General features: G+C 33.6%; 1 protein-coding gene and 1 long non-coding RNA gene across 2 annotated transcripts; both read left to right on the forward strand.

Annotated features, from left to right (window-relative positions):
• LOC125819951 (uncharacterized) lies at positions 1-1,189 on the forward strand. The gene is made up of 2 exons (XR_007442502.1): positions 1-402; positions 496-1,189. It is a non-coding gene; the product is annotated as an uncharacterized LOC125819951 (long non-coding RNA).
• Positions 1,190-11,493: 10,304 nt separating this feature from the next.
• Positions 11,494-14,440, forward strand: LOC125820101 (uncharacterized). The gene is made up of 5 exons (XM_049499520.1): positions 11,494-11,662; positions 11,931-12,110; positions 12,876-12,974; positions 13,078-13,323; positions 13,976-14,440. The coding sequence occupies exons 1-5, from the start codon at positions 11,603-11,605 to the stop codon at positions 14,273-14,275; spliced, it is 885 nt and encodes a 294-aa protein (XP_049355477.1). The 5' UTR covers positions 11,494-11,602; the 3' UTR covers positions 14,276-14,440.
• Positions 14,441-14,608: the final 168 nt, after the last annotated feature.

The raw sequence follows: 14,608 nt of genomic DNA on the forward strand, positions 1-14,608 counted from the left end.
GTATCATCTTCTCTCCTCTTCCCGGAACATCTTTCATCTCCAGATCTACTCATCGTCATTTTTCTGCTTCTGAATCGGTACGCAGATCCATGTAGATCGTTCGCCGATCTACAGTTCGAGTATGGTTTCGACTTGTATCGGACATCGATTCCCTGCGAAATGGTTATGAATTCAGATTTGTTTAGATCGTTTGCCGATCTATCATTTCTGAGTTTTGTCGGTATGAATATTGCTCGGACCATGGACGATGCTATCGGCTAGATGAAGATTGGATAGATCTGATGGATTTGTTACGAGATTGAGAGATGTATGGCCTTTTCAAGGAGAGTTCTCGGTGATCTGAGATGATTTTTTGACCTTCAATTGGTGGAGGCTTCGTTGTTCGCGGATATAGTTTTGTCGGTGAGCTGCTATGCTTCTTGTATCTGTATTTATCTAGAATTTTGGATCTAATTATGTTGATTGACATCTGTTGTGTGTTTCTGGTTGCTGCAGGTTATCATCGTTTCAATCGGGTGATTTTACTGTATCTCTGTAGAGCTCGGTGCGATTGGATATCACTGGTGTTCTATTTATGCTAGATCTCGAGGGATGGTAATCGGCAAGCTTGAGGTTGTTAGATAAGGTTATCATAGTTAAATTTGTTGTCTATTCTCAGCTTAATTATTAAAATTTGCATTAGTTTTACTGATATGCATGCATATGTATGAGGAAATAATGAGATCGTAGAGAAAAGAGAGGATATGTGAGGTTCTTTATTGTTGTTTACCGGCCTTTGCCATGCCGGGTGCGCTCGCATGGCAGGTCACAAAACCTAATAAAGATGCGATTTTTGTGTTTGGAGGGGAGATGGTACGGGATTTTTAGCCCGACTCTCCTCTCTGTGTCTTGTCTTTGGCCTCCCTTCTCTGTTTTCTAGAATTGTCTGCAACATCTACTCAGATAAACGTCTCATCAAATTTGGCGTTAATGTCCCCGAACGATGGTTTGGTTATCTGTCAAGTTATAGCAGCGCTCTACCTTTTCAAGGGATAGGTATATCATGCACTCTTAATACAACAATGGACAGGCGTATTCTAGGATTATTCAGCTCCACACTCCTACCAAAGGTACACTTATGAATTCCTTTCACTAACTTTGACATTAACTTTAATAGCTTATGTTCTCTCCATTAGTAAATAAGCCTTGCCAATAGTCCGTAAAATTTTTAATTGTCTCTGAGTACAGGTAGTAATATTGTTAACCTCATAAGAGTTAATTCAGTCTACTTCTAACTATTGATTTATTTATCAAAAGAAATAGCAAAATTGTTAACCTCAATTGAGTTAATTCAGTCTACTTCTAACTATTGATTTATTTATCAAAAGAAATAGCAAAATGATTTATTTTGAATAATTGAACAGTTTAATTTAAGTCTACCTACTTCACAAAAATATAAGATAATTTCTCTGTTTGCGAATAATTATTAACTAACATCTGTATCATAATTACATCTGGAATGAGTAAACTAGTTTTCCAAATGAGGTTTTGCAATTTTGACGATCTGAAAATTCGGGTTTGAGATACTGATTACCCTTTTATGATCGTTTAAGCGTGCCACTGATCAATTGGTCTATCAAATGAGTCTAGATTATAACTTGATGAATCATCCATTTTCAATATCTTTGTTCAGTCTGTTAAATTAACAGTAGTTTAATCAATATCTGTCACTATTGCAAAAGAAATCTGTGTACATGATTGCCTGTTATTTATTTATCATCAGTGCAAAAATTTCAATACATCGTAATTATTTAAAGGCAGTGGAACTATCTTCACGTTTTTTTCTTGTTGATGTAATAATTTATAATAGTGGATTTCAATGGAGTCTCTTGTTGAGCTCATTCTGTAATCCTAGAGGGTGAATGTATATTGTGGTATGGTTCAGTAAGTTCATGGCGCTTGAGATACTTTTGTACGATGGTTGTTCCTCAGCTGGTTGGTTCTCTCTGCATGCTGGAGAGTTTAAGCTTTTTGCCTCAAGTGAAATCATTGATTGACCTGGATGTTGCTGTGTTATACTGCAATGGATCTGCTCCATGCTGAAATCGATTATTATGTTGTACTTTTGGACCCTTTTACTAGATCACACTCACTTGGAATTTCCTGTTTGCTATGCTATCATACTACTGCTGAAATCAAATATTATGTAAAACTATCAACTCTTTACCTGGACCACATCTTCACTTGGAATACACAGTGAGCAAACCCAATTGTCAGCCAATTTGTTCTGTTTGGATGTCTGTTGGATTAGCTAGCATCTTGCAAGTGTGTTAGGATGACTATTGGAAACATGGCTTGACAGCTATGTGTGTTCCTTGGCTGAGTTGCTGAGGCTGTGATTTTCAGTTCCTAAGTGAATCTTGGTACTGTCATCCAAAGCTGTATACATTTTCTATGCTGTTTCTCAGAGAAAGTAAGATCAGTCCTTCCTGCAGAAGGGGGGAGTTTACCATTTTATTCTTGTCCTTGATCTATTTGTTTGAGTTATGTGTACATTTTTGAAGCAGGCGGTCTGTGATGGAGTATGGTTGCAACTAATTATTATGCCTTATTTGAGAAGTTGCTGTTGTGTAGGCAGAATAGTGGGGTTATTTACCATCTTGTGCTATGTATATTGTGCAAGTTAAGATTTCTCTTCACTGAAGATTTACCACAAGGAAATATTGTCATCTGATATATTTGATTACTGGATCGTCTGTTGAGGTAATGTGTTCTCTAATGTTCACTTGTAGGTTATTATGCTTATTATTCAGTTGTGTCACTAATTAATTCGCTGTTAGTCACATTTTTTCTTGATCTAAAAGGGGAAATATCATTTTTCCCTTGGACATTTAAATTATAAACCCATCATATAAGGTTTCAGCTTTTTGTTTTTCTTTTTGTTGTCATGTGGTTAAGATAGCTTTATAGTATAACACGCTTATTTTTCTATATTTTATACTTTTAACTCACCGTTTATGAACATTCACTTGCTACATACACCCGAAAGGTCAAACAAAAGCATTGACTTGCCACATAAGAATTCTAACTAAAAATCATTTAAATTGTATGATTTTTGTGAATTTTACTGTTCAATTGTAGGAGAATCTCATTTTACCCAAATTTCTTTTCAGAAGTGTTCCTCCTAATATTGGAGATACCTAATATATACAGAACATAGTCACTAGGTAACCTATTATACTAGGCAGCCTTGATTATAGTTAGGTAATGTCTCACAATTTTTAAATGGGAATTATTAGGATTATCTTTGTATCGTTGTTGATGAGGATTTAAAGCACACGGTATATTTTAGTGGTACAATTTTTTATATTTTGTGTACAATTTTTTATGCGTTCACTCTATTTTAAAAAATTATTAACGATGGTGATTAGAACTGGGTTGAAATATTTATTACTGGATGGATGGATCCAAGAGCTCGGCCACTGGAGGAGCGCTCAATGCGTATGCAATTGAGAGGGCGGTGGTTCGAATCCACCTGGATCCTGTTAACTATTTAGCATCTTGAAGTTTTGATTAAGCTACTCTTGTCTTCTATTTATTTGTGTTGATGTTAAAGTTGTCTGAAATTTAATATTATTTCTTAACAAATATGATTGAATTACTGCATAATCATTATTTACTCCCTCTGGGAATTTACGCATGAAAGTCGACTAGCTCAATGAAGAATTTTTCAAAAAATAAAGATTTTTGTTTTTTATTTTTGCTTATAGATTTCTTATTCTTATTATATAAGGGGAAAAGGGTCTATATTATCTCTCAATTTTGTTATTTAGAGCTGATTTACTCTTGTTATGAAAGTTACTCATAAATATTTTTTTGTTGTTATAGAAATAACTCACATATTCTCGGAAATGAAAAAATTAATTATAGTTTAATATATTAATTAAATTCATATGGTTATATTTGATCCTCATTACACGGTTTTTTTTTTTTTTTGACTATTTTGCATCTATGACTAATTTAAGTTTATTATATTGATGTTCAAATTTATTTATGTTTCACTAATTTCTTGTAAATCTTATTATAGATGTTTTATTTTTTATTTATTTTTTACAAATACAAAAACTAAATTACAATATAGCTGCAAAAAATTAGTTTTAAATTTTTTCTTTACACTAAATAATGAAAGGAAAAAAAGAAAGAAAAAAAACTCTAATAATGGTAATCAAAGAAGTTAAAAATTATTTTTTTGTATGAAAAAGATCAAAATATACCTTGAACCTTTGCTAGAAGTAGGGGCGTGCAGTTGTTTTTTCGTTTGGTTTTACACTATTTGGTTTGGATTTTTGATTTTTGGTTTTTGGTTTTGTAAAACTGTAACCCAATCTGATCCAAAATAAATTTGGTTTGGTTTGGTGTTTCTCTATTCGGTTCGGTTTTTTTCGGTTTAGTTATTCGATTATGTCAATAATTAATAACATATATAACCAAAGTAATAATATTTAATCCCTTAAATATACTTTCTAATATAAATCAAAGTAAAACTTAAAACACAATACCTATAAGTATACCTATTATAGATGTAAATCAAACATAAAATATAAACGTAATCATCATGGCAATAACCAAAAAGGGACAAAAGTGTTTAACTCCAACTTAATTTTAAGCCTAAACACTATATTACTATTATATAGAAGAGTGAAGCCAACTAGGACGACCAAGGGCAAAAGAGTCATTTTGCTTGAGAAAAAAAACTTTCTTACTTTTCTAATATACTTCTAGAAGAATCGGGTCTCCTCTGTTCCAACAAAATAAATAGAAAGACATCTTCTGTTCCAACTTAGAATAGGATTGCTTACTTTGGTCCTCTTCTGTTAAAGTTTCCGGTAAGTTTTTATCGCTATCATTTTCTTTCTGTTCTCTTTCAAACTTATCAAGTTCATACTTAGACTCATGCTTGTTCTTTCTTCAACATTGAATTCCTTTCTTTTGTTAATCTTTTTCAGCCTTTTTTTTTTCAATTTTCTCAGTTGAGCTATCTAAAATGTTAGATATCAATTGATGAATTCTGTATGTAAACAGTTCTCAAACACCATTGTTAGCTATTTGAGAGAGCTAAGCAATGAGAGGAAACTGAAACTTTTTATTACTAAAAGAATGAATTGTGTTACAAAGATACACACTGTAGAGTATATAGGCTTATACACAGCTGGAAACTAACTACACGTGCCTAACCGACTTCTAACAACTAAATAAAAATATATCTAGATAGGACAATCAATAACTATGCTTCAAGTAATTCCCATTTCGTCATTAATTTTGCCTAAATTTTGTTCCGTGTGTGTAATGTTTATGACTTCTGCTTTTAGTTATCATGTGCAAGATCATAAGTAGCTATGTTATTACACTGTTGTGATTGTATTTAATAGAATCAATGAGTTGCTTCTAATATAGTATTGGAAGTTGTCAAAGTCTTACCTTTATGGAAAGGGAACTATTGTTTGTGGTTTCACATCAAAGCTATTTTTTTTATCCATTAATTCCATGAGATACTTATCACCTCCTCCAATACACAAGTTCCAGGTAATTCTGTCCACCATATAAACTTAAAGTTTTTTCATTTTTTATTAAGAAATTTTTTCTTTAATTTCTTTCGTCTTCTCAGGTGATGGCAGATTTTCAGAGTAACTCCTCTTTGATGTTTTTATCAAAGTTATATGATGCTGTCTTTCTTATTCGACTTATATAATCTTCTTATTACAGTCAATATTTTTCTCTGTGTTTTGTTTCACCTTCGGGTTCGGGGTCGTTTGGTGTGAGGGATAAAAATAAATAGTGATGGGATAAAAAATTTGTATCTTGTTTGGTTGCTATGTTTGGGGTAACTTATTCCATCATTTATATCATAGTGATGGGATAAGTTATCCCATATACATGGTGGGATAAGTTATCCCAGGATAGCTAATCCCGGGATAACTAATATTGGGATAACTTGTTTCCAACCAAACGATCCTCAGTGTTTCAGTTGTGCTGATCATATTGTCTCCATCTACAATACAACAAAGTGGAAACAGGCTTGATAGTTTTCTGTTTAAAACTAAATAGTTGATCACCTACACTGATATAGCAGTAGCAAATGCATATGCTGTTAGAATAGATCATACAAGACTTATATATGTAAACCTTAGATTAATTTGCGCATATGTTCAGATCTCGGTTAGATTAACTTTGTGGCATTGAAGGCTTGTCTTATCTTTACTTTACTAATATAAAGGGAGACTATCAGAAAGCAAAAAGATGTGTTATAATCTTTTGTTACAAACGACATATAATTTAATTAATTGCCGATTGTTGGGCCCATGCTGCGCATGGGCAAAGATTATCTAGTATATATATATATATATATATAATTCGATTTTTTTTGGTTTTCGTTTTTTTTTTTTAAAATCCGAAAGGAAACCAAAAAACCAAACAAAGTAATTTACTAATCCAAAACCAATCCGAAAAATCATAAAATCAATCCAAATAAAAATTCGATTTGATTTGGTTATTCGGTTTAATCCGAATAGTGCACACCCCTAGCTAGAAGAATCATATTATTCAATATTCATATATATACCCTACACGATTTATAAAACAAAATTAAAGTCAAAAAAATAAATTTAAAACTAATTTTTCACTTTCGTTAGATGAAGGGTATATGTGAGCTTCTTTTGTAACGGTAAAAGTATATGCCGGCCATTTGTATAATGGTAAGGATATATATGAGCCACTTTCATAACAAGGAGTATATCAGCTCTAAATGACAAAATTGATACATATATCAAAGTCTTTTCTCTTATATAAATAATATTGAGCAAGCGTCCCTTTTACAACTCAAACAGTCGGTACTGAATGTTCAATTCATGATGAATTTTGTCGTGTGACAATAATTTCCTTTCTTAATAACATTAAACAATTAAGTACTTATGTAGAAGTAGCTCCAATGTGCCTTTTATTTTATTTCAAGGCAACACTCATTGGTTTAGTATAAATATTTTGTGTGATTTTTAAATTTGTCCAACTTACTTTAACCTTATTTTACACTCTAAGAATGTATTTAGTATGAAAGGGAAATATTTTTGAATATTCTTCTTTTAATATTTTCATGTTAGGTTAGTTGAAATATTTTTAGAAGTATCTTTTCTTGCACAAGATATTCTTTGAAAATCACCAAAGATGATTATCTAAGCAAAAGTAGAGAAAACAAATTTCACAAGTGATTTATCAATTGTCTCCTTCCTATAATCTAATACGCCATCCTATTAGCCCAACCTACCACCATCCTCTATCCTGGGTTCTTCCCCTCTGTCTCCTCTCCCCTCTCTCGAGGCCCACTAGAGTGTGATGGAACCGTAAATTTTATTAAGGAGTTAAAAATATAAAGAGGTAAACATAGAAGAAACTACGAGGTTTAACATGTATTATATATACATAATTCTTTTTTTGACCTTACATATATACATATCTAGCGTAATTTTTTCAATGAAAGGGTATCAGATTAACCCTTTATGGTACTTTTGACGCTACTTTTGATCCTCAATTTCATATTTTAAAGTTAAGTCGATAGTCAAAATGAGACGGAGGAATTACTGCTCAAACTTAGACTAATTTCTTGTTTCTAGAAAGGTAGAGCACAAACAAATAGTGTGTATTGACTTCAAATACTGGAAAATGGAAATTGATGGAGATAGGAAGAAAAACTTTTTCATTACATTTCCAACTCTTCTTATTAGGTTTTTTCTTGGATGTCGACTTTCTTTTGGGAAATTTGGTCCAAATTCATTACTAATCCTAATTTTTTTTTCCATTTTCCTTGTTCTAGAACAATATATGGATTTAAGGCCATTCAAACATATAGCTAAATTTGCATTATATCTCTTTTTTTTCCCTTTAATTACTTGAAAATATTCATAATAATTTTACTCTTGCTCATGTATATTCACAAACATTCAGAATTATTAACTGTTTCAACGTTTAATTACTGATATATTATGTTAAACCTATTACCTCATATATACTTAAGAATAAATACTTCTAAAAATAATCTAAATATCATACTATCTCCGTCCACCTTTAATTGTCATAGTTCTTTTTTTAGAGTCAAACTATAAAAACTTTGACTAACATTTTACGATGTATTTTTTCATCACATTGATACACACGAAAAATCAGGGGAAACTCGTCAAAAAGGGATCGTAAATGCGAAAATGAGCGTTAAAAAAATGGTGTGAGTAGACGTGAAGGTTCCCCAACTCATTTCATAGGTCCTCATAAAGTTTTTTGAGAAAAAATTTTTGGGTGCTCTGGGAGCCAGATCCATGGGTATTGCACGAAAAATTCGTCAAAAAGGGCTTGTATATGTAGAAATGTGCGTTAAAAAAATGGTGTGAGTATACATGAAGGTTCCAGACTCATTACGGAGGTCCTCAAAAAAATTTGGGTGCTCCGAGCGCCAAATTCATTAGGCTAATACACACGAAAAATTGAAAAATTTGGGCGGTTCTTAAAAAAGAGCTAGTAAATGCAAAAATGGGGGTTAAAAAATGTGAAGGTTCCCCAACTCATTATGGAGGTCCTCATAAAGTTTTTTGAGAAATTTTTTTTGGGTGCTCCATGAGCTTACACACGAAAAATTGGTGAATTTGGGCGATTCGTCAAAAAGGGATTGTAAATGCGGAAACGGACGTAAAAAAATGGTGTGAGTATACGTGAATGTTCCCCAACTCATTACAGAGGTACTCATAAGGTATTTGAGAAATTTTTTGTGGGTGCTCCGGGCGCCAGATCCATAAGCTAATACACACGAAAAATCGGTAAATTTGGGCGGTTCTAAAAAAGGGATTGTAAATGCGAAAATGGACGTTAAAAAATGATGTCAGTTTACGTGAAGGTTCCCCAACTCATTACGAAGGTCCTCATAAAAATTTTTTAGAAATATTTTTTGGGTGCTCTGGGCACCCGATCCATGTGCTAATAATACACATGAAAAATCAAGAAATTTGGGTGATTCGTCAAAAATGACTTGTAAATGCGGAAATGAGCGTTAAAAAAATGGTTTGAGTATACGTGAAAATTCCCCAACTCATTACGGAGGTCCTCATAAAGTTTTTTGAGAATTTATTTTTGGGTGCTCGGGCGCCAAATCAATGAGTTAATATACATGAAAAATTGAGAAATTTGGGCGATTCTTAAAAAAGCTTTGTAAATGCGAAAATGGGCGCTAAATAAATGTTGTGAGTATACGTGAAGGTTCCCCAACTCATTATGGATGTCCTCATAAAGTTTTTTGTGAAAAATAATTTGGGTTATTCGGGCGCCATACCCATGGGCTAATACACACGAAAAATCGAGAAATTTGGGCGATTCGTCAAAAAGGGCATGTAAATGCGGAAATGAGAGTTTAAAAAATGGTGTGAATATACGTGAAAGTTTTCTAATTCATTACGGAGGTCCTCATAAAATTTTTCGAGAATTTTTTTTTGGTTTGTCCGGGCGCCAGATCCATGGGCTAATACACACGAAAAATTGAGAAATTTGAGCAATTCATCAAAAAGGGCTTGTAAATGCAGAAATGAACGTTAAAAATTGGTGTGAGTATACGTGAAAGATCCCCAACTCATTATGGAGGTCCTCATAATGTTTTTTGGGAAAAAAATTTGGGTGCTCCGGGCGCCAGATCCATGGGCTATACACACACGAAAAATCGGGAAATTTGGGCGGGTCTTAAAATAAGGCTTGGGAATTTCGTATAGGTTTTGAATATCTAAATTCTTTGTTTAAAATATCAAATTAATGTAATCTAATTTAACTTTGAAAATTAGTCAAATTAACTTTCAAATAACAATTAAAAGTGGACGGAGGGAGTATATTTCTTACAAATATATTCAAAAACACAGATTTAATTAATCAAATATTAAACATATTTGAATCATAATCAAAATTCAAAGATGAAAGCTTTCCTTAAAACTCTCATATTAGATAAATCTAAATGCCACGTGGCAGACTGTGATTTACACTATATTATATCCCCCACTATCCCAGGATCGGAAAGAGTAGAATAACCATATGTTCATAGTGGAAGACTTTTTTTTGTTTAATGTAAATAATTGTAACATCTCATTGTCCTTTTTCACACACAAACACACACTGATCATATCATATTATATGCATATACACTGATATATTATATGTTATATTCTTGATTAGGGCAACTCAAATTTCTAACCTAAGGTATGATCATGAATTAATTAATACTCATTATCTTCGATTCGAATTTTTTTTTATATATATATATTGTGATTGTTGTAGTTGGTTTTGTATTTATTGACTTAAAATCTTGAATCTGCATTTGATTATTGTAATTTGTGTATATTATACGTTAGTGATCTTGATTTTGATATATAATAACTATGATAATCTGGACGGATTACTGTCTGTTGGTACATTTGCTTTGTATCTTGTTTATTTTGTTGCCTTTTTTTTTCCTCGCTGTCTTATTTCACTAACTTTCCTTTTGAACCGAGGGTGTATCAGAAATAACTTTTTTTACCCTAGAAACATAGGGATAAAGTCTGACGCATCCTACCCTCCGTAGACCCTGGGATTACCCTAGGTATGTTGTTGTTGTTGTAATCTGGAGCCTGTTAGTTTTGTTGTGACAAAGTTTGGATCTTTTTTATCATCCAAAAAGGTAGTCTCTTTCACAAATTTACCACTCTGTTGTAGGTGGATCATGGTGTGAAACACACAAAAAAACCTTTGTTGTAGCATCGGGTTCATCTGAGTCCAGTACTTTCTATGAATTGTTTAAATTTATGTGAAAAAATTGACCAAAATTGCAACAAATAGTATATCTGAATTCATAGTTTTGAAAATTAGGGGTTTAGGGCTAAGAATGTTAAAGATTGAATCTATAGATTTTTAATCCTGAATCCTCTTGTGTTTGTGTACCATTTAATTGTGCTGGTAAAGAGGGAAGCTAGGCATTTATGTTGCAACAATTTTGTAATCGAAAGTAGTTTCAGATTCCTGCGATTTTCTGTCTAGAAAAATGCGGACTTGTAGTACTCTCTTTGATTAATCTAGCCTTTTCTTCACTTAGGTAGTGAATCAATCATCTACTAAAGATACAAGCGTGCACGCCTTATTTGAGACTGCTAAGACAGGAAAGTTGATATCATAGGTTCGAATCATACAGTAGTGTGATTCGTTTTACATTTTGTATCGAACAGAATGAAATAGATTCACTCAGTGATGAATATGCTTGAAAAATGAAATGCAATTCTTTTGACCCTACTTATGTCATGGTAATTGAAATCATCATTTGTATGGAATTTTGTTTACAAAATGTATTTGGAGATCGATAGGAAATCTTGTGACTGTCAAATAGAAGTAAGTTCTAATTGCTCTGTGTTTCTGTATATACTTCCAAGTAAAATCTGTTCCTTTTGATCATTTGTAAGGAGTTTTAGATATGAAAATGTATTTGTTGATTCATGGGAACTTCGATCTTATATTAGTCGATTGCTGAAAGGCCTCACTTTGTTTATATTGGTTTTGCTTCATTGCAGTAACATTTATCATGTTTCGTCGCAAGAGCCATCCCCATAGTGAACAGGAGGGTGAGGATCAACCACATAAGGTAATCAATCGTTGAAAAGTTTATATTTTTATACAACTTGAGCTTTTAGATGAGATGACACACGTGAACAGGACCTTCAGTAAATTCTCTCTTTCACAGCTCAAATAGATCATATTAGGTTCTCTGAGTCTATAAAAACTTGAATATAATCGTTGAAATTATAAAGATGCATAACTCTTGATACTTCTGAGGGACTGTGGATGTATTCACGATCAAATCGTGTGTTTTATCATATCTATGAAGTGAGAGGCTGTTACTTTTATTGCAGGTTAAGGAGCTTAGGACTTCCTTGGGCGCGCCACTGTCAGGACGCGATTTACAGTACTGCAATGATGCATGTTTAAGGAGATATTTGGAAGCGCGGAATTGGAATGTTGAGAAATCAAAGAAGATGTTGGAAGAGACCTTAAAATGGAGGTCAACTTTTAAGCCTGAAGAGATCCGCTGGGTAAGAAAAGAGACGATTTTGTATGGTGTGGTTATCTTCTTGTTGACATGTAACATGTTGCTAAATCATCAGTATGTTTACTTTAGGTCCGATATTTGGTAGGAGTGTTTATGCTTTCACAAATTTATATGCTAACAGACTCATATTTTTCATCGAACAAATACAGGAAAAGAATCATATTGAAAATGCTCCTAACCCACCCCTTTCCTTCTAGAGTCCATGTATTGTAAGTGATCCCAACCTGCCCGGAGTGAGCTTCCCATAGAGGCAAGTGAAGTTAGTGAGCGGTATGATGGGAAACTATCTCCTGTTGTTCGGAGAGGACTCAGCTGTTAGTTAGTACCCCAAGAGATGAACTACCTATAGATTTGTATATAAGTGCAATAGGAATTTTGGGCGGGTAGCTAAAAGAAAGTTGATAGAGAAACTATTTTTTGTACACAATTAGAATTAGACGGCCTTACATAGAGCGACATGGACAGTGAGGATTCATACAATTATGAATTGGAAAAAAGAAGTACTGCATGACAAACCGTTTGTAGTTATTCTGCAGACATGAAAGATATAACATATTTGTGATTGTCGCCTTTATTTCTATTTACCAACGATTCGTTTTGTCATAATTCATCTTGTTGGTACTAGACGGTTTTCTGAATATGTATATCTTCGAGTGTTCTGCCTTCCCATATGCAGGACCTCTGTAGATTTTTGTGTCCCTAAAAAGCACGTTTGCATCTGCTGAACATATAGTTTGCACTTTGACAGCATGAAGTTGCAATTGAAGGTGAGACTGGGAAGGCTTATAGAGCAAATTTTCATGACCGTCATGGGAGGACTGTTCTTATCTTGAGACCAGGAATGCAGGTAACATAAGATACCTACTCTAAAGTCTTCAAAATCTGTGTTACGATAACTGCTGAAAAAAATTCTTGAATTGGTTTTCATAATTTTCGCTTACATTCTGCAGAACACGACAGCACTAGACAACCAGATGAGGCATTTAGTGTATCTGATAGAGAATGCAATTCTTAATCTTCCACAAGACCAAGAGCAAATGTCATGGTTGATAGACTTCACAGGATGGTCTTTAACCAACAATGTTCCTATCAAATCTGCTCGCGAGACTGTCAATATTTTGCAGAATCACTACCCTGAAAGACTTGCTGTAGCATTTCTGTACAACCCTCCGCGAATTTTTGAAGCATTTTGGAAGGTTTGATCTGAATCTTATCTTTTTCTTTCACCTCTTACCTGTTACTTGATCTAACAAAAACCAAGCAAAACTTGTGATCATTTATCTAAGTGTTCTCACCCTTGTTAATTACATTGTGTTAACTATTTTAAAGGCCAAAGCTTATGAATGGGTGGAGTGTGTTAGGGGGTGGGGAGGAAACAATCAACATGGAACGCCACTTATGAAACTTGTTTTCTCTATTTACACCAAAGAAGTCATTTTTCTCGTTTTTAAGGAACTTGTTTTCTTATATATTTTTTCAAAAATGTGTTCCTCCATACCAATCACACTTAATCTCTTTTTTCAGTCACTGACTTGTTGGTTTACACGTTCATATCGAACCATGTGCTATTATATGGTTCTACTATGTATTTTACTCAACCATCAACCAACCATAGTTACTTCAGGGAAGGCAGCCTGGTGCACAAAGCATCCTGCGTTCACGCTGCTCTCCAAAGTGTGTGATACATCATGTAGGCAACCTATGCTGGTGCGTGCATCGGTTGCAACTGATTCCACAGCTCGAATCTGTGACCTAAGGTCACACTGTGACAACTTCACCATTGCTCCGAGGCTCTCCCTTCGTCTTACACCTTTTATTAATGCTGATTTTTTTCTCTTCTTGTTCCAGATAGTCAAGTATTTTCTGGATCCCAAAACAATGCAGAAGGTCAAATTTGTTTATCCAAAGAACAAGGACAGTGTAGAATTGATGAAGTCATATTTTGACATGGATAATTTACCAACTGAATTAGGAGGAAAAGCAAATTTGAAATATGATCATGAAGAGTTCTCAAGGCAAATGGCTCAAGATGATGTGAAAGCTGCAAAGTTTTGGAGTTTTGACAAACACCACACTGAAACTAATGGCTACTCTGCACCTGAGGTTGCTCCAAAGACGGAGTGTCTTGCTCCACCAGTCAAAGTTTAGATGCTTTTGCTAGAGTTACTTAAACTTGTTAGATGCTTTGCTTTGATATAACAAATGTAAGATGTTAAGAATTTGTATTTTAAATATTAGGCAATAAACACTAGGTGATTGCTTTTCATCTATTTAAGTCCTTTGTTTGACAGAGTTATCTGATATCTTATGGTGGTAGAAGATAGAAAGTAACGTTTTGGGTGAAATAGTCGAGGTGTGCACACACCCTTGATAAAAGAAGGAAAAGAATGTCTACTTCAAGACTTACTTCTTATTACTCCTCCATCGTTGCGCAAAGCCATGAAATAATTGAGAACTACGACAGGATTGAGTGTGTTTTTT

The sequence above is a fragment of the Solanum verrucosum genome, unplaced genomic scaffold (assembly GCF_900185275.1).
Source record: "Solanum verrucosum unplaced genomic scaffold, falcon-dt-bn FXZP01000229.1, whole genome shotgun sequence".
In the NCBI taxonomy this organism is placed as follows: domain Eukaryota; kingdom Viridiplantae; phylum Streptophyta; class Magnoliopsida; order Solanales; family Solanaceae; genus Solanum; species Solanum verrucosum.

Coding starts and splice junctions, on each gene's coding strand:
- LOC125820101 (XM_049499520.1), top strand. CDS start 11,603: ATGTTTCGTCGCAAGAGCCATCCCCATAGTGAACAGGAGGGTGAGGAT. Junction 12,111..12,875: donor AGCCTGAAGAGATCCGCTGG/GTAAGAAAAGAG, acceptor GCACTTTGACAG/CATGAAGTTGCAATTGAAGG. Junction 12,975..13,077: donor TCTTGAGACCAGGAATGCAG/GTAACATAAGAT, acceptor TACATTCTGCAG/AACACGACAGCACTAGACAA.